The 21360-nt window shown below is 35.3% G+C and overlaps 1 protein-coding gene across 2 annotated transcripts in view; it reads right to left on the reverse strand.

Moving 5' to 3' along the window:
- Nucleotides 1–9252: 9252 nt before the first annotated feature.
- INTU (inturned planar cell polarity protein) overlaps nucleotides 9253–21360 on the reverse strand; it is a 105151-nt gene continuing 93043 nt past the window's right edge. For both annotated transcript variants that reach the window (XM_074275550.1, XM_074275549.1), the window contains exons 14-16: nucleotides 19369–19558; nucleotides 11648–11805; nucleotides 9253–11036 (exon numbers count right to left, since the gene is read on the reverse strand). In XM_074275550.1, coding sequence (XP_074131651.1) covers nucleotides 10925–11036; nucleotides 11648–11805; nucleotides 19369–19558 — 460 coding nt within the window. In that variant the 3' untranslated portion in view covers nucleotides 9253–10924. The remainder of the gene's footprint in view (nucleotides 11037–11647; nucleotides 11806–19368; nucleotides 19559–21360) is intronic.

Raw genomic sequence — 21360 nt, forward strand, 5'->3', positions numbered from 1 at the left:
ACAGAGAACCGAAGTTAGCAGTAAGGGCGCCTAACGCGCCCAGGTCGCGTGTGAGAGGTGCAAGGCCTGGAGGCAGGCCCGGAGCGCACTTGCCGGGGTTTGCCTCTAGAGCTGCGGCAGGAGGCAGGGCTACGGCTCCCAGAGCGATCCCCGCCCTGCTTCACCTGGCTTTGGAAGCGTTTAGCCTCAGGCCGTGCCCGGAACCTCGGTAAAACCAAAAAAAAAAAAAAAAAAAAAAAAAAAAAAAAAAAAAAAAAAAAAAAACACCCAAAACAAAACCCGTTGAATGACGAGATTCCAGCATGGAACACTTTAGCACAGATTCAAAGGCTAGAGAAATAAGCCTGAACAAAGATTAGGGGTTTTCAAGGCTTTTTATAGAGAAAATTATGTCAGAAAGAAATAATTCTTTCGTATGTTGCAATTTTCAAATGCTGTTAGGCCACAAACGTTAGAATACGCCCCTTAAGGAAGCACATTCAACAGACTCTCTAGGAAAGTAAATCAGGTTCAATTATACTTAGAGGAGTCACAATGGGGTGATTGAGAAGGGAGATTTCTGTGAGAATCCTTGTTGGGAACCTCAAATTCCCCACTGGCTCGCCATCTCAGCAGTGTCAAAAAGTCTTCCATTAGTTCTATCATTCCGCGAGTCAGGCTTTATCGAAATAAGGGTAAAATGAGCAGGACACAGCCCACCAAATATCTGTGGAAAATGCCATACTAAGATGTAAATAAAAGACAAATAAAAGATTTCCATCCCAACAGGGATACATGGCAGCAAGGACATAGGCTTGTCTGAGGGAATCTGGGCCTGGACCACAGCTGCCTGGTTGCCAGTTTATGTGAAACTTTCCCTGATCCTGGGTCACCAAACAGTTATCCTAAGACAAAGAGATGACCTCTTTTTATTATTATTAATATATAATATATTTAATCATTAATTAATTTCACTATTAAGTAATATTATTTTATTATTAATTACGATTAATATAATTCTATTATTAATCATTAATTGACACTTTTTTATTTTTAAAACATATATAAAGATAATTTTTCAACAATGACTTGAAAAACATTGTGTTCCAATTATTACCCCCTTCCCCACACTCCCTTCCCCTAGATGGCAAGTAATCCAATATATGCTAAACATGGTAAAATATATGGAAATCCAATATATGCATACATATTTATATAATTATCTTGCTGCACAAGAAAAATCAGATCAAAAAGGAGGAAAAATGAGAAAATAAAATTCAAGCAAACAACAACAAAAAGAGTGAAAATACTTTGTGGTGATCCGTCTTCAGTTGCCACAGTCCTCTCTGGGTGTAGATGGCTCTCTTCATCACAAGGTCATGGGAACTAGTCTAAATCAACTCTTTGTTTGAAAGCCACGTCCATCAGAATTGATCATTGTATAATCTTGTTGTTGCCTTGTACAATGATCTCCTGGTTCTGCTCACTTAGCATCAGTTCATGTAAATCTCTCCAGGCCTTTCTGAAATCATCCTATAACATCACTCTTTAAGGACATTATGACCTCTTAAAAATATATTTTATTGATTTTTTTTAAATCACCAAAATTTCTCTTAGTATCCCTCTCCTCTTTTCTCCTAAAGAGCTGTCCCATATAATGTTTTTTTAAAATAAAAGAGGAAAAGCCAGAAAAACTGATTAATATATCAAAAAAAGTCTGAATATATGTGCAATATACCACAGCTGTGGACCTATTTTCTCTTCAAAGTAGCAGGGAAGAGATGTCTTCTTCTATATCTTCTTTGGACATATACTAATTCTTCACAGTTTCTTAGGATTCACTTTTGATTGTTTTTATGTTTTTTCCCCATTTACATTGTTGTAGTAATTTTTTGTGCTGTTTTCTTGACTGCTTACTTCATTTTATATTAGATTATGAAATTCTTTTCATTCTCTTTATTATATTCAGTTTTTTTTAGTGTGGCAATATTCTATTACATTCATGTGCCACATTCTTTTTACTTGTTCCCTAAACAATGGGCATCTACTTTGTTTTACAATCACAAAAAAGTGTTATTATACATTTCATATATACTTTTTCATCAATGACCTTTTTGGATTATAATCTCATAATGGAATCTTTGAATCAAGCATTATATACATTTTAATAATTTTATTTGTGTAATTCTAAATTGTTTTCCAAAATGGTTGTACTAATTTACAGCTCCACCAATGATTCATTAGTGTTCCTATCTCCCCACAATCCCTTCAACATTAATTATCTTTAATTTTTGTCCTTTTTGCCAATGGGGAAGGTGTAAGATAGAAATTTCTGGTTGTTTTGATGTACATTTCTCTTATCAAAAATATGGAGCACATTTCATATGGTTGTGTATTAGTGCATCTGTAAATGAGTATACCAACTACCTGGACTTGCTTGAGTTCCCCAATTATCTAGGTACTTGGGAAGAGCTGTATGAGGACTAGCTGTATTAAACATAATTGCTTGACATACCAACAATCCTTTGCAGGGACCAAGAGCAAGCCTTGCTAAACATGCAGAAAAAGAGCAACTCTGAAGTCAATTAAGGTCATATCCATTTTGAAGCATATTCTAAGGCATTGTTTTGGTAGTTTATGAACCTTCTCCTGACTGTGAGTTATGAGATGATGAAGTGACCCTTCTAAGTACTGACCAACTAGGATCCCAAAGGACTAATGATAAAATATCCTGCCTATCTCCTTTTGATAGAAAGATAAAGCACTCAATGCAGCATGAGACAAATTTTATTTTTTTGACATGTCTAATGTGGACAATTGTTTTGACTATATATGTTTGTAATTGTAATGGATTTAGGTTTTTTTTTTTGCTGTTGTTTTTGTTTTTTGTATTCTCAAGTGTGCATAGGATTAGAATGAGAGGGAGAGGAGGATTTTGCCTGATTAAAAGAAAATATATTTTAAATAAATTTTGAAAAATTCAATAAAAACTAATATATAAGACAAATATAGATAATAATAAAACATGAATAGATTATTCATTAGAGCTCTGTTATTTAATTACATTCAGCTTAATTCAACAAGCATTTATTAAGTGCCTATTATTTGCCAGGCACATTACTATGTGCTAGGGATAAGGTACAATAAAAGGAACAGTACATTCTCTTCATGATGGTAGAATTCAGAGAGTACATATGTATCTTCTCTTTTTATATGAATGTAAGAGGTTTATCCTTGTTTATTCCTTTTATCATTGTTCATTCAAATGTATCTTTTTATGTTTCTCTTCACTCATGTGTTTGAACTTTAAAAATTTCTATACAGTTCTGATCTTTTCATCGGTGCTCAGAATTCTCCTATTTCATTAAATTTTTTCCCTCTATAGGAATATACTCAGTTTTGCTGAGCAAGCTATTTTTGTTCTATTGTAATATTATATCAAACCTCTCTATGACTTAGTTTCTGCATGAAGATGTTGGACTAAAAGGCCTTTAAAGTTCTTTTGAACCTCGATCCTATTATGCCCCGTTAGTCCTAAATAAATACAAAATATATTAAAAAATACAAACTAATTCTGATGGAAAGGGTACTATCCTTTGGGCTAATCTGGAAAGGTCTTATATAGAAGGTAGCATTGAAGACTGTAGGGATTCTTTTTTATTATTTTATTTTTTATGTATCTTTTTAAAATAAAGCTTTTTATTTTCAAAATATATGCAAGGATAATTTGACAATTTTGATCCTTGAATAGCCTTGTGTTTCAGATTCTCTCCTCCTTCTCCCCACATATTTATACAATTCTCTTGCTGCACAAGAAAAATCAGATCAAAAAAGAAAGTAAATGAGTAAGAAAACAAAATGCAAGCCAACAACAAAAAGAATGAGTGCTATGTCCATACTCATTTCCCATAGTTCTCTCTCTGGGTATATAGATGGCTCTCTTCATTACTGAACAATTGGAACTGGTTTGAACCATCTCAATGCTGAAGATGGCCATGTCCATCAGAATTGATCATCGAATAGTATTGTTGTTGAAGTATGTAATGATCTCCTGGTCCTGCTCATTTCACTCAGCTTCAGTTCATGTAAGTCTCTCCAAGCCTCTTTGAAATCATCCTGCTGGTCATTTCTTACAGAGCAATAATATTCCATGGCATTCTTATACCACAATTTATTCAGCCAATCTCCAATTGATGGGCATCCCCTCAATTTTCAGTTTCTAGCCACTACAAAGAGAGCTGTCACAAACATTCTTGCACATACAAGTCCCCTTTCCCTTCTTTAAGATCTCTTTGGGATATAACTCTTTAGGCATAGTTCCAAATTGCTCTCCAGAATGGTTGGATCAGTTCAGAGTTCCACCAATAATGTATCAGTGTCCCAGTTTTCCCACAGTCCCTCCAACATTCATCGTTATTTGTTCCTGTCATCTTAGCCAATCTGACAGGTGTGTAGTGGTATCTCAGAGTTGTCTTAATTTGCATTTCTCTGATCAACAGTGATTTGGAACACTCTTTTATATGACTAGAAATGGTTTTAATTTCTTCATCTGAAAATTGTCTTCATATCCTTTTGACCATTTTTCAATTGGAGAATGGCTTGAATTCTTATAAATTTGAGTCAATTATATTTTAGAAATGAGGCCTTTATCAGAACCCTTAAATGTAAAAATGATTCCCCAATTTATTGCTTCCCTTCTGACCTTATCTGCATTAGTTTTGTTTGTACAAAAACTTTTAAACTTAATATAATCAAAAGTATCTATCTGGTGTTCAATTATGAATTCCAGTTCTTCTTTGGACACCAATTCCTTCCTTCTCCATAAATCTGAGAGGTAAATTATCCTATGTTCTAGGTAAACTATCCTATGTTCTTCTAATTCTAATAAAATATCATTCTTTATGTCTAAATCATGAACCCATTTAGATCCTATCTTGGTATGTGGTGTTAGATGTGGGTCGAGCCCTAATTTCTTCCATACTAGTTCCTGGAAGTTTTTGTCAAATAAATGAGTTTGTCAAACACTAGATTGCTATAGTCATTAACTGTTTTGTTTTGTGAATCTAACCTATTCCACTGATAAACTAGTCTATTTCTTAGCCAATACCAAATGGTTTTGGTGACTGCTGCTTTATAATATAGTTTTAGGTCTGGCACAGCTAATCCACCTTCATTAGCATTTTTCATTAGTTCCCTTGAAACTCTCTCTTTTATCTTCCAGATAAACTTTGTTACTATTTTTTATAAACCTGTAAAATGATTTTCTTGGGATTTTGATTGGTATGGCATTAAATAAGCATATTAGTTTAGGTAGTGTTGTCATTTTTATTATATTTGCTCAGCCTACCGATGAGCACTTGATGTTTTTCCAACTGATTAGATGACTTTATTTATGTGGAAAGTGTTTTGTAGTTGTGTTCATATAGTTCCTGACTTTTCCTTTGCAGATAGAGTGACAAATATTTTATACTATTGACAGTTATTTTGAATAGAATTTTTGTATCCCTTGTTGCTGGACATTGTTGGAAATATATAATAATGCTGATTTATGTGGATTTATTTTGTATCCTGTAATTTTGCTAAAGTTGTGAATTATTTCTAGTAGTTTTTTAGTCGATTCTCTAGGGTTCTCTAAGTATACCATCATATTATCTGCAAAGAGTGATAATTTGATTACCTCATGACCTATTCTAATTCCTTTAATCTCTTTTTCTTCTCTTATTGCCAAAGCTAGCATTTCTAATACAATATTGAATAGTAATGGTGATAGTGGGAAGCCTTGTTTCACTCTTGATCTTATTGGGAATGGTTCTAGTTTGTCCCCATTATACATGCTTGCTGATGATTTTAAATAGATGCTACTGATCATTTTAAGGAAAAATCCATTTCTTCCTATACTCTCTAGTGTTTTTAATAGGAATGGGTGTTGGATTTTATCAAATGCTTTTTCTGCATCTATTGAGATAATGATTTTTGTTACTTTGGTTATTGATATAGTTGATTATACTGATAGTTTTCCTAATATTGGAGCAGCTCTCTATTCCTGGTATAAATCCTATTTGGTTATAGTATATTATCCTGGGTATGACTTTCTGTAATCTTGTTACTAATATTTTATTTAAGATTTTTGGATCAATATTCATTAGGGAAATTGGTCTATAATTTTCTTTCTGTTTTCACTCTACTTGGCTTAGTACTGTATTTGTGTCATAAAAGGAATTTGGTAGGACTCCTTCTTTCCCTATTTTTAAAAAAATAGTTTATATAGTATTGGAATTAATTATTCTTTGAATGTTTGGTAGAATGTACATGTAAATCCATCTGGCCCTGGAGATTTTTTCTTAGGGAGTTGATTAATAGCTTGTTCTATTTTTCTAAAATGGGACTATTTAAATAATTTATTTTCTCTTCTGTTAACCTGAGAAATCTATATTTTGTAGATATTCCTCCATTTCATTTAGATTATCAAATTTATTGGCATATAGTTGGGTAAAATAACTTATAACTATTGCTCTAATTTCTTCTTCCTTGGTAGAAAGTTCTCCCTTCATTTTTGAGACTAACAATTTGATTATATTTTTTCCTTTTTCTAATCAAATGAACTAAAGGTTTAACTATTTTGTTGTTTTTTTCATAAAACCAACTCTTAGTTTTATTTAATTCAATAGTATTCTTATTTTCAATTTTATTAATTTTCCTTTTTATTTTCAGAATTTCAAATTCAGTATTTGAGGGTTTTTGATTTATTTTTTTCTAGCTTTTTTAGTTGTAAGCCCAATCCATTGATCTTCTCTTTCTCTATTTTATGCAAGTAAGCATCTAGAGATATAAAATTTCCCCTTATAACTGCTTTGGCTGTATCCCATAAATTTTGGTATGTTGTCTCATTATTGTCATTTCCTTGGATGAAATTAATGGTTTATGATTTGCTGTTTCATCCATTCATTCTTTTGGATTAGAGTATTTAATGTCCAATTCATTTTTGGTCTATTTTCTCTTGGCCTTGTATTGCATGTGATTTTTATTGCATCATGATCTGAAAAAAAATGCATTTACTATTTCTGCCTTTCATTTTGAGGTTTTTATGCCTTAAGACACGGACAATTTTTGTATATGTTGTATGAGATGGTAGGGATTCTAAAATACATAGATAAGAAGAAAGCATATTCCAGACATGGGGGATTATTTATACAAAAGTACTTAGACATGAGTAGTGATTATGAGGAATTACAAGGAAACCAATTTGGCTAAGACATAGATGGTAAGAAGGATAACTCCAGGGAACAGTGGATAGAGTGCTGGGCCAGAAGTCAAGAAGACTCATCCTCTTGAGTTCAAATCCAGCCTCAGACACTTACTAGTTGTGTGACCTTGGACAAGTTACTTAACCCTGTTTACCTTTGTTTCCTTACCTATAAAATGTGCTGGAGAACTTTGTTAAGAAAATCTGAAATGGGATCAGAAAGTATGAAGCATAATTGAAAAACGACTCAACAACAACAAATAGAGTACAAGAAGGGGAAAAAATACCACAGAACCTAGATAATGTTAATATATGGTTTTCTAAATCAATATGTCACCATAGGGATCCCATAATAATGTTTAGTGGCTCCCCTCCCCCAATTTTTATATGCATTTGAAATCACTGGCCTAGGACTCTCTCTACTAATGCCTCATTTGTATATAAACACACATCAGGTGAATTCTGAATCCAGAGCAGGCACTACAACTACAAGACATATCTTATTTCAGCAGACAGTGCACACTAAAAACGTGGGAAGGCAGTGGAAAGAAAAGCATGAAAGTTTATATTTAAAAATACAGGAAGTTAACTATTTATCATGTATTAAGGTTTACAAAATTGTTTCACAAATAGAATCTCATTTGTACCCCTGGAGTTTAAGAGTAATATTATCTTCCCTTTACAGTTGAAGAAATTGAGGCAGCCAGAGGTAAAGTAACTTGCCCAGAGTTGCAGTGCTACCATAGGCCTGAGGCTACATTGGAACTCAGGTCTTCCTTTTTCCAGGAGCATCTGTCTGTCCCCTGACAGCTTCAGATCAATTAGTTTTTATTATTTGTAGAAATGTGTCTAAACTGTTGCCTTGCAAACTATAAAAAATTGTAGTGAAGAAAACTGAATATACCATTTTGATTAAGAAGACATAAAATGAAATTCAAACCAGCATATTTTTTGGGTGAACAAATCTCCAACTTATCTTTATTAAAACATTTGAGAAAATATAAAAATAGCTTTTCATATAGTTTAGAGAAATAGAACTATGCAAAATTAAATTCTTTCACACACAAAGACATGTTTAGAGGCAACAATTTATAATAGTGTCTTCAAAATGCCACTTTTCTATTAAATATACATGAAAATATCAAAATTGACATTTTTTATTTTTAAAAAAGTTGACCTGATGGTCAAATTCCATGTCATTTTTACGTTCTAAGGTAAAAGAGAAACAGTCTTTCACTAGTTCACATTTTTTGGTGTGAAATCCAAGAACTAGTCGCTTTGATTCCTTGAATTTTAACCAGGGTACCTGGAGCCAAAGACCCTTAAATTCGTGACAAACAAATGAAACACACGAGTCCCTTCTGTAACTGCCAAAGAAATGGAACCAACTTGTAAGTGCAGCCTTGTTCCCCTTCTACTTTGTTCTAGGAGGGAAAAATACTGATGCTAGGCTCATTTCTGGGCGCCTACATATTTATCAGTTTTCCCAAAGCCCAAATGAAACACAAGAACCCGCATGGTTCAGGGCTGATCACTTTCCAGGGAAAGTTCAGAGACATAGGGTAAAGATGTAAATAAACTGCAATTCTTAGATGGAAAAATCCTAATCTATGCTCTGAAGTACCTGATACAGAAAGCTGTGGGTTAAAAAAAAGAATCCTGTGCGGTGCCTTTATATGCAGGCACCTCCTTGGAGGTCCAAGGACCTGCTGGGATATCTAATATCTCAGTCTGAGAATGTTTTCTCATTTTTCCCGTGCTGGAGCCTGGCTGTGACTGCCAGAAAGCTCTTGGTTTCAGAGGTAAATACAGGCAGACATCTTCAGTGCAGGGATCCTCGGGGAATACTCCTTTCATTGGCCATTTGGGAATCAAAAACCAAGATGCTGTTGCTTTTGTTTTTCAAGGCTGCACCTGGATACAAATGGGGATAAGGTTTTTTTTTTTTTGTTTGTTTGTTTCCCAACTCCATTGTAAAAAACAAAATTTTGTTAAATTTTTTAAAAAAAGTATTCTCATAGGTAAAATTAGAATGATTATAATTGCTGACCTTTATTTAGATCTCTGCAGTTATAAAACCCTTTACAAATATTATTTCATTTGATGCTTATGATTTTACCCAGAGGGATCATTATCCCTTTTTTAGAGAAGAGGAAACGAGCTCAAAGTAAAGTTGCCCACAGTCATATGCAGCTTATGGATGTGTGTAATTCAAATATTTCTTCTGCCTCTAAATAACATCTTCCCCTGGTCCAAATGCTGTAGTGAGTCTGATAAGCCCAGTGAAGCTCTCAGCACTGGGGAATGAGGATTCTGAGGCTCCAACATGTCTCCATGGCACACAGTGTGACGCAGATTCATTTGAACCCTGGCCCGGACACTTACCAGTGGCCTGAGAAAACTTGTTTAAACCTCTATGGGAGTTGACCTTTATCAGTCAGCCCATTGACAAGCACGTATAAGCTTGTGCCAGGCACAGAGCCTACAAATACAAAACATGAAATGATCTTGATACATGAATAACTGGATAATCTCTAGCTTTATTTCCAGCACAACCTTCCAGAGAGGTGGAGCAGATGGAGCTGGGGTTGCTAGAGACAGAGTCCAGCCTGGTGGTCTTGGTGGCTCCTGTCCTGGGCTGGAGGAAGTCCCTGCAGGTCCTCTTGAAGGCTCCACACGGGTCACACGCCATGCAGGCTGACAACCTTGTCAGGCCCCCACGGCCCCACACAAGGCATTCTCATTTGGTGGGAATTTTCCTAGCATCAAGATTTCTTGCTAAGAGGAATCCTAAAATAATCTTAAGAATGCAAATTTGCCATCAAATGAATCAAGGGCTGATGATTTCACCCTCATGGTTAACTTTACCAATGAAATTCAATAAAGAGTTTCTATAAATGGAATCATATTTCTGAAATAAAGAATTTGGTTTTCAAGAAGATGATTTATATGTGGCATTTAAAGAATGTGTCTATTGAGTAAAAAGAGGATAGATCTATGTTAGATCTCAAGAAACAAACTATCCTGCTTCTGAGCAGCTGGATGTTTAAGACCAGTGCTTGAAGAAGTGAGTGCTATATGGCTTTCATTTTATTTCCTGACTGCAGTGGGAAGGAGATTTGAATTGGTGAGGTTTCAATACTTGCATTATGAAGAATATTGGAGAGAAATGACCAATATTTAAGATGATGGGAAACAGAGGTATGTAGAACACTAAAGCTGGAAGGCACATTAGAATCCATGTAAGACAATACTGTGATTTATTCTCCTAAGTAACGTTCTCCTAAGTAAATTCTCCTGCAGGACCTACTACTGTTGGTGGCAAAGCCAGGAGCAGAGCACAGGGCACCCTTCCCACCAATATTAGCCACAAAGTAAATATGATTTTGGATATTTTCCATGAAATGCTGTTCCTGAAGGCAATCTGATATTAAATATTATACATGTTATTTCATAAAATACAACAAACCAACACATATGCCATACAATATAATGACAATAAATTAACGATTCCATCTTTCTGTACACATAAAATATCTTAAGAGTCCTGCCAGACCAAGAAGGGTATGATGAATTTAATGAGAGAGGGACCATTTAAAGCTGTTTCCAGGATGCATTAAAGAGACCTGTCATCTCAGAGTGGGTTTCAGTGTTTTTGATGATGGATGCTCCCTGGTGTCCCAGGATGACAAGGAAGGTGCATCATGTGGCCAAGCTAAAGGAAAGTTTAAATGCCAGTTCAATGGCAATTTCAGTGACCGAGTCATGAAAACACACATAGAGTTCTTGTGGCTTGGGCTCCAAGAAGAGTCTCCTGTGAGGAAAAAAGAAACCCACACTAAATTCAGAAAAGACAATTTGATTTCCTTTTCACTCAACTCAGTTTGTATCACAGCTCAAAAAGGCACTATAAAATGAGAGGAAGGGGCAGAGACCAGGATACTTTTTTGGGACTATTCACTTCTATGCCAGCTCAATTCTCTTCATCATTCTAGAGGGCAAAAGGACCGTCTTTATTGACATTCCTTACTAAGCAACTTGGTTTTCCTTAAAGTATTAAGCCTGCAGCATGGTTTCACTTGTGATAAAAGTGACCTTTGAGATGTTAATTAGGGAAGAAGCTTGATGCTCCCTTGCTTAGTGAGGGCTGTGTTCTTGACCTTAACTGTACCATATCTGCCAAGCTCAATAATGAGATCAGTTTGTTCTCAGTTTTATGGTAGGAGTAAGGTCAAAATTTTATTTGGATTTCTTTAAAGACTGCCCATTTTCTCTCTGTGTTAGGGCCTTGCTCAAAAATTTTTACTGGTTCCTCAATGCCGACAGGAGAGTGTCAGGACCAAGGGCTCTGCAGGGGGAGAATCTCTTTCCACCAAAGTTTGGCAGAACATTTTCTGAACAGTCTAGAGTCTTGTTTCCACTTACCCTACAACCCAGTAAGCCATAACTGGAGGTGCTTTTTTCTGATCTGTCCAGTTTTCAGGGGAACATTCAAATAACACACCATGTTCTTTCACAGGACTAAGGGAGGATGCAGCATGAGGAGACTCTGAATTCCCTTCAACATTAAGGGCTTTCTTCTTCTGTAAGTTAATGGGAGAAGCATTTATTCATAAAAAGCAAATTATCCACCCACTTATAGAGATGATTAATGAATGAATAGGACACAAGTAGGCCAAGTATCTTGTAGAAATAATTTCAATGGCTGATTTTATAACACATCTAGTCTTAGCACTTTTTCTCTTCTGGACTCTATTTTCAAATTTCACTTTTTAGAGCCTATTTGAAATAACACCTCATTCCAACCTTGCCATGAATGCATAGTTTTAAATCTAACTTTCCTCTAAAATATATAGCAGAAATGGAAGTTAGGGGAGGGAGAGGATGAGAGAATCAGTTATTTAATTGTGTATAGTCAAGCAACAAAATGGATAAATCTGGTGAATTATCACGAAACCAGGGATGAGCCAAGGACATGTATATCCTTCAAGGCTCTGTGTCTCGAAGCAGAGAGAGTGGAGTGAAAAGCTGCCCATGACACTCAAAAGCAGAACCGAAGACAGAGGGCATGCTGGCCCTGGAACAAACCCTCAATTTGGAGGAGAGAAGGAAGAAGGGAACTAGCATTTATTGAATACCAACTCCATGCTAAGTTCTATGCTATGTGCTTTATAAATATTATTTCATTTGATTCTCACAACAACGTGGCAAGAAAATGCTTTTGTTATCTCCATGTTACAGTTGAGGAAACCAAAGCAGACAGAAAGTAATTTGCTAGGAATCACACAGGTACTTACCATCTGAGATTGGGTTTGAAGATTTTCCTGACTCAGAGCCTAGTGCTCTATCCACAGTGTCCCTCCCCTAGCTGCTTTAAATGTTAAATAAATCTAAGAAAATACTAACCAGTATCAAAAATTGTTGCAAATAAAGAGCTTCCTTAACAATAATTCTTAAATAAATGTAAGTAGATTTATTTACCACAAAGACTACATGAATACAATACCTAGGATAAATGAAGACATAAAAATGAAATAAAAGTGCTGGAAGGAGAATAAAAATCAAAGAAGAAAGGGATAAATCTTGCTCAATGGACTCTGACAATTAGACTAGACCAAATAAAAATCAAAGGTTTCATGAGACAATAAAAGCTATTTGAATAAAATAAAAAAGTTGAAAAAATAAAGAAAATATTATAGCTGACATAAAAAACTGATCTACACACAAAACATGACAGAGAGAGATGATTTATGAATGACTGGATTCTTTTGAAACTATGATTTTAAAGAAGCCTATTCCCTATATTTCAAGAAATTATAAAGAAACTTAAATCTATTAGAACCAGAGAGCACCTCCTGAAAGAAAACCCCAAAAGGCAAAGTACCAGGAATACTGTAACTAAAATCTAGAGCTCCTGTGTTTTTAAAATACTGTAAGCATCCTGAAACAAGCAGTTTTAATATCTAGGAAATATAATCAGGGTCACAAAATTTTAAATGCTTCTAATAAAAACCAAAAGAGAGCTTGGAAAGGTAAAAGTGATAGAATTATTTTTCCCTTACTTTAAAAAAAACCAACTTTTTTTAATTTAGTATTTTATTTTTCCCCAGTTACATGTAAAAATAATTTTTAATATTTGTTTTTAGAGTTTTCAGGTCCAGATTCTCCCCCTTCCTCCCTTCTCACCCTATCATTGATAAAATAAACAATTTGATATGTTACACATATATTGTCATTTCCATAACAGTCATATTTCCCCTGCTTTTTTTGCTTTTCTTGTTACAATATGGCTATTGTGAAAATGTTTTGCATAAACTTCATTTGTATAATGGGTATTATATTTCTTGCTTTTTTAGTGGATAGGAGAGGGGGTAGAGGAAGAGAAAGAATTTAGAACTGAAAATAAAAAGAAAAATGTGATAAGCTTAGAAAGAATACTAACTTAACTGGCAAAGCTAAACAAAATCTTAGTGAGAAAAGTGGATTTTAAATGCAATAGAGTTCAATTTCAAACTTTCCTGATAAAACTGCTAGCTCTGAATAAAAATTTTGAAATCCAAACACGAGTCAATGGAAACCGAGAAGGATGAATTTATTTGAGTACCTGGAAGATGTGTGATGATGTGGTGCTAATACTGTAATGAGGAAAGAAGAAACAAGTATCCTATCATAACTTTCATGTCTTCAAAGGATATTGAGGGAGTTAAATAAGGAAACAGGGTGGGGGGAAGATTAATTCTGAGAGTTTGAAAATGGGAAAAAGAAGGGAGAATAAAAGAAGTATACTAATGTAGATAGAAGAAGGTGGTAGAACTTGACTATTTCTCATAATTGGGATGGAGAAGGACGAGGGGATTGGAAATTTGATCACTCTTATCTAAAGTGATCAAATAGACACACAAGTACCCACATACAATGTTTAGTGTAGAAATATACAAAACTCAGCAGGGAGACAAGCAGGAGGTATGGAAGAGGGGGTGATGATTAAAGAGGAAGATAAAATTGGAGCGGGAACAGTCACAATCAGAACATATTTCTTTCTTTTTTTTTGTGGACAACTCAAGCATTTTATTTAACTTTTTTTTTTTTTTTTTTGGTGAAAACGCCAGAGGTTAGTGCTAACCAACAGTAATTTTAATTTGTAGCCCTCCCTCTTCAAAGGCTTTCTTAATGCTTCTAGTAAGCTGCTTATCTTTTTTTCCCTTGCCTTATGGGAATTTTTAATGCATGAGGAACACTGGAATCTAAATTGATCTTTCTCCCTTTATGAAACATATACATCAGAAATGTACATACATTAAGATACTTTACATATACAAAAGTGAATTTACCAATTCCAAACTCATCAGTTGTTGAGAACCAACACTAAACGAATGGATATACATCTTTACAAACTACATGAAAGAAATGAGACCTGAGTTTCAGATCAAAACTTTGCAGAAACATCTCCCCATCAATTATGCTTAATGCAATAAACTTCTCATTTACTCTAAATTCCTTTTTTTCTGAACCCAAACAAATCCTTGTATTCCTTAAATACCATTATAAACTTCATGATCTTCAATAATCAGTATATTTGTTTCCATGAGAAACCAGAAGCTCCTATTTAATTTCTTTCTCCCTTTATACTGTACAATTTTTTGACATGTGCTAGACCCCCAATCTTACTCTAAAAATGACATAAAAAACCTTCCAGCCACAGGTTTAAGGTTTTTTCATTAAGTTTTCTACTGTAGTTACTGACCACATGCAGCACCCAACAGTGGCCTTGACAAGAGTGAATTTCAGACCTCTGGCTCTTTGAGCAATGAGTGTTACCAACTGCTTAGCAAAAGCGTGACTTTTCAGGGCATTCTGTGCTAATAATGGTGGCGCTTGTCCAGGGCTGGTACACAGAACATATTTTTTGATCCTGAAAGAATCTCTTTCTGGGAAAGAGCCATGATCTAAGGGAGATACTTTAGGTTATCTTTTCAAGACCTGGGAACAGCTGAGCAAAATTTTACAAATAGAATATCATTATTTAGTAAGAAAGGATGAAGGAGGCAATTTCAGGAAATCATGGATGTCAGGAACTGATGCATAACAAAGTGAGTAAAACAAGGAGAACAATTAATACAAAGAAAACAACAAGGTAAATAAAATCATTTTGACTATCTTGGAATCTTTGACCAAAGCGATGGCCAACCCTTCTCTTCAGAGCACCTTTGGTGAAATATGTTATCTATCTCTTGGCAGAGAGGGATGGACACAGGGTGCAGGAAGGGACACTTTGTGGACTGTTTTTGCTTGACTATGGTCATATGTTACAAGGGTTTTTATTTGTCTTCCTTTCTCTTGGTTTATAATTGAAGAGGAGTCAGGGATGGGGTTTGTATGAATAGTGATGTCAAAAAAAGGAGGTTCAATGACTGAATGCATAGAATAGAAGGAAATTCAGAAGGAAGTACAAATGAGCAGCACAGCTTTGAAGCTAACATGTGGAATTAATTATCTATTAAAATAGCAAGAGGCAGGAAATAGAGATTTATAGTATTACATAGAGTCCTCTTTTGTGTTCAGCCTGTATAACCTATCTGAGGTATTTATGTTTGGAATTTAAAACATTAAAGAATACTAAAACCCAACAAAGTATTTCTGTAATAACAGTGAAATTCTATGTACTGACCTTAGAGTATTTGTTTAAAATATTTATTATATTCTTGCTAAATAGAAGCAGTGCATGTGAATAATAATGGGAATAATGTAATTTTAGAATTGTAAAGGAGGTTAGAGATGAGGATGTTGAAGCCCATTAATTGCCTTGCCCAAAATCACACAATATGTTAGGGACAAAAACCCAAGTCCAGTGCCAAAAGTCTCCTTAATTCTCAGGATCTAGGAATTAGGACCAGGCAGCCTTATCAAAAGGGAAGTATTTCAGGTGAGCCAATGAGCTCACCAGCACAGCACTGCTTGCACACACACATACGCGCACACAGATGCAGATAGGTTTAATTTTCCTTCTTAGGAGACCAGAGTTATTGTTTGAACATATCCAGTCACTAAAGGACCTTTGGCTATTATCCTTTGGAAGCAACAGACATCTTTTCTTGGCCTGTTCTCTGTTATTTAATAGTACTGTAAACAGCATTACAATTGCAGAGATGGCCTAGAAACTGCTCACACCCAGAGGAGCCAGAGACTTGAGCTTCAATGTGAATTTGTATTTAAAGGAGTTTTCTTTGAACTTTGTGATTGTAGGTGAATTTTTTAAACTCTTTCCTTTTCTGACTCTGTGTTGTAAAATGAGGGGGTTGACTTAGATGACCTCTGAGGTCACTTATAGCTCTAAAGCCTCTGATGATCCTGTGAAAAGCCAGCTTAAAAAAAAAATCACATCCTCCTGCCAAACAAGCAGCAACTCTTTCCAGCTGGCTGGGGCCTCAGTCTTGGTCAGGGACTCTCCTCCACTGTGGATCAGACAGTGTATTTATTTAATACAACTTATCTGATGCATGTTGTGGGTGCAGTCTGTTACTGCCCAGCACGCACAGGCCTTTCTATCAAACTTGGGGTTATTTGTAATTTTTCCGGAAATGTGCCCAGGATGTTTCTTTTATTGATTGCCCTGAAAACATCCTTCCAGCCTGTCGCTGGCCTTGCTATTTAGAAGTCAAGTGTGCAGGGACAATACGTCCACAACTCCTAGTGAAGTGATTCCAATGGGAGCATATGGAATTATCCACAAAAATAGTACATAAGAGATGAAATTTTTTGGTTTTGTTTTATTTTTGCAGTGACTTATCCAGGATCCCTAGAGGGATTGTGCCATTTTTCAGATGCCATCTTGCTTATCTCTTTCTCAGGAGTAGCTGGAGCCAGATTGAATGATTATGAAATTTTTAGCATAAGCATTCACACCTTAGAAATCATTGGAAAATTAGGGAAGCTAGGCGACACAGTGGATGGAGCGCTGGGCCTGGAGTCCGGAGACTCACCTTCCTGAGTTCAAATCCAGCCTCAGACGCTCACTGGCTGTATGAACCCGAGCCAAGTCACTTAAACTCTATTTGCCCCAGTTTCCTCCCCTGTAAAATAAGCTGGAGGAGGAAATGGAAAACTGCTCCAATATCTTGCCAAGAAAACCCCAAATGGGATCACAAAGAGTCGGACATAACTGAATAGCAGCAAAACAAATTAGGGCTTGGTTTATTATTAATTGATTGTCTAGACTTAAGAAAGTGATGAGAAACATGTTAATGATGCTGATTATACTTAAAAGCGTATTATGCATATATTTTCTTATCTGGAAAGCTGGTTGTTAAACATTTGCCAACACAACACTACTCCTTTTTCCTACTTATTTCTGGACCCAATTTATTACCCAGCCACCATGCCTATCTAAGATATAGACTGTTGCATTAATGTGATGGACTAGTGTTTCATGCTTGGTGACATGTCTTTTTAAATTTCCTTTATTCTTAGTATATCTTGGATGGTTAAACCAATCTTTTTGGCACTGCCGTAGAAAAAGTTTTGTAGCATCCAGGGTCAGTACAATTTATACAAAATAATCTGAGAAAAAAAAAGAATTCATACTTTTGTTTGTATAGTGGATTCCTTTTGTAGTCTAGGGAAGGCTGGGGACCTCTTCTCAAGAATTTTTTTAATGAACAAAAATATAGAATTACAAAGGAAATTAATTATATTGAAATAAAGATGTGATTTTTTTTTTGTTCAAGTTCACAGGAATTTGTGGACTTAGGGTTAAAAACTCCTGGAACAAAGACATTCTCACCATTAATAAGGAATCCTTTTGTTTGTTTGGATATTACCTCGGATACCTCAGCGACAGTGGTAAATAATTGTGGCCATGGCCACACTGAACAAAGTGATCTGTAGTCCCATCTGTCACTGGAGTCATATATATCCGTACGTTTACATATGTATACACATACACATATACATATATAAAACATAGGTATGGGAGTCTAATACTATTCTAAAATCAGTGTGTAAACCTGCCTGACTTATACTCTCTACACATCTCTTCCTCAGGCACCTGCAGATACATCTCAGTCACTTCTATGAATAGAAAGATGGAGTTGATTAGGAAATTACCTGTGGAAGTCTGCCTGCCTCATATTTCTTTAAGGTTTTACAGAAATAAAGGGAAAAAAAAGGGAAATGCAATGGAAATTGCTGAATTCTTCTCCACTGTGTTTTTGGGCAAAAGTATCAATTATGATCCTTTTCATTCTTCTGACATATATTTTGGTACCATTTTGAGAACTGATCCCCCGCTACCTTTAAAAGATTGTGTTGCCCCCAGCAGGGCTTACTTCTGCATATAGGCGGACTTAGGGTCTAGCTCTCTTCAAAGCCTCCTTTTAAATGTGACTTTCTGATGCCTCCCTTGATTGTTCTGGACTTTCTTGAACATGCCTTCAAGCAGGGCACCCCCCCCATCTCTTCCCCTCCCCTACCTGCAACTTTTTTTAATGAGTTGTTTTTCTCCCAGAGAATATAAGCTCCATGAGGAAAGGGCTGCCTTTCTATCTATGGGCATTTATACTTTTAGCACCTAGCACAGGGCCTGACTCAAAAGTAAATGCCTAATAAAAGCTTGTATTGTTGACCTTCCTCAGGTACTGAGGGTGATGGGTCCATCTATGGAGGTTGTAGCATTCCTACAAATGATGAAAGATCACTATCAAAATTTCAGCAGATCTGTTCCATTTCAGGTCTGTTTGCTGTACACTTTTTGTTTTAGCTACAAACATTCTTGGTTTAATTGTCTTGGTTTAGCCCATTTGAGACTCATTTTCTCCTCAACTGCCTTTCACTATTTAGTAATATGATTTTATTTCTAGCTTTTTTTGTACAGAAGGATGATAGAGACATTTGTAATTGGAAGATCACCGATAATCAAGAGAGTATTTTCTGTGCAGATGAAGATAAAGATTCCAGACTATAAAGCCAGATTGTGTCTATATCACTTTTTCAAAGAATTTGGTAGTAAGAGTGGGACTGGGGGAAGGGGAAATGAAAGGGGGGTGAGGAAAGGGAGAGTGAGGCTTGTTCTTAGAACATTTTAACTAGAGAAAATTTTGTGAAGTGTGAGAATTAAAGGTTACCTATGGTCACAATAAATATTAACATACCTCATACATCAAGGACTGCTGGAAGATTGCACGAATAGAAAGGCAGCAGCGATGGAAATTCTTAATCAGTTGAGGATGGATAGAACCATTGAGCTGTGCTACCTCTTCATGAGTTGGAGTAATGAAGATTCCTTGCACTGTTTCTAAGGCAACATAGTGAAAAAGTGTGTTCTCAGTGCCAGATGTCAATCTTGGAAAACAAAAAAAGAGAAAACAAGTAAATTTCTTTCAATTAGACAGTTAATTTTCTCTTCCCCTTTAATCAACATTATCAGACTGTTTTAACCATGCAAGAGACTAAAGTTTAGTCTATACTAGAGGAAAACATATTGGTGTCATTTCAACTTATTTAACAATGAATAATTTAATCTCTCCATCAAATAATATATGATGATTAAATACTTTTTTTCCTACCAAGTTTTTTAATTAGAGACTCATTTGAGCCATTTACCTTTATGACATATGAGACTACAGTGACTAAAACAAGAAAAAAACAATAAGCATATGAAAGTACCAAATATGTGCCATGTACTATACTGGTGTCTGAAATACTAGACAAAAACAAAAGACTTTACTCTTAAGCTACTTAAATTCTATTGGAAAAAACAATAAGTAAACATATATATATATATATATATATATATATATATATATATATATATATATATATATATATATACATATATACATGTGTATATATGTATATATGTGAAAGAAACAGGAGGTAAATATAAATGCAATCTATGTATATATGTGCATGTTCTTAAATATATATATATATATATACACAAAGAATGCGATTCTTACTGTGCTTTTTTGGTACTTGGGCTCTTTTTATTTAAGACCACTTCCAGCATTTTCTCTTTGATCTAGAAGCTCTGAATTTTGGTTATGATGTTTCCTAAATATTTTCAGTCTGTGATTTCTTCCTGGATTTTTTTCTTCTATTTTTCATTTTGCCTTCTGACACTAATAGCTTTGAAATAGTTTTATTTTTTAATTTTCTAAAATATGATATTTAGGTTTCTTGTTTAGTCCATGATTTTCAGGAAGTCTGATTATTCTTAAATTATGTTTCCTTGACTTGTTTTTCAGATGAGTTTTTGATAATAGAAAGCTTATATTTTTTTCTGTCCTCATGAGTCATTAAACTCAGTTCCATTCTTATTTTCAGAAAGTTCATTGCTTGCATTTACATATTTTATTCTAAGTTCTTTATTACTTTCCATTTTTTTCTCTAGAATTCTTATTTCCATTTCATCACTGAGATCCTATTTTATTTTTTTCTAGCCATTTTTTGTAGTCATTGAGGCTAAGCCATGTTTTTCCTCTGAAATGATTGTCTTTGTCTGACCTCATGGGCTTTTTTTCAGCTCCTATTTTTCCTTCATGGACTTTCCTAGTGTATGTAGGCCATTTACTGAGGTCTCAACTAGCTTCCCTGGTGCACCCTATTTCCCAATCTCCTTTTTTTCTGGCCATCTTTTAGTATAATTCTGGACTTGATGGCAGGGGTGTGTGTGTGTGTGTGTGTGTGTGTGTGTGTGTGTGTGTGTGTGTGTGTATGTGACAGTTGGTCTGCTCCAGAGCTTTTTGATCATCATCTTTTTTTTTGGAAATATGAGAATAGTTATTGTTAACATTCTACACAGTGAGTGCATCAGGAGAAAAGGCAATGCATGTGAACTTTGGTCATCTGATTGAACCTCTAGGGATGTTTGGAATAGAGCAGGTGATGGATTAGAAGGAGGGTCCAACAGGGCTGGTTCCTCTGGGCTGGATGTCGGGTCAGAGTAGGGAAGGGTGGGCACCTGCCACTGATCCTTCCTCTGGGCTCAGCCACAACTTCTCCTAAGAAAAATGAAAATCTGGAGTCTTGCTACCCTCAGCACACAACAAAGCACTAAGTAGTCTCTCTAGGGCTTATCTTCCCTAGCTAGGTCTTACCCTGTTTCTATGGCTTCACATTGATTTTTTTAAAAAAAGGTCCTG

Source organism: Sminthopsis crassicaudata, chromosome 6 (genome assembly GCF_048593235.1).
Source record: "Sminthopsis crassicaudata isolate SCR6 chromosome 6, ASM4859323v1, whole genome shotgun sequence".
NCBI lineage: Eukaryota > Metazoa > Chordata > Mammalia > Dasyuromorphia > Dasyuridae > Sminthopsis > Sminthopsis crassicaudata.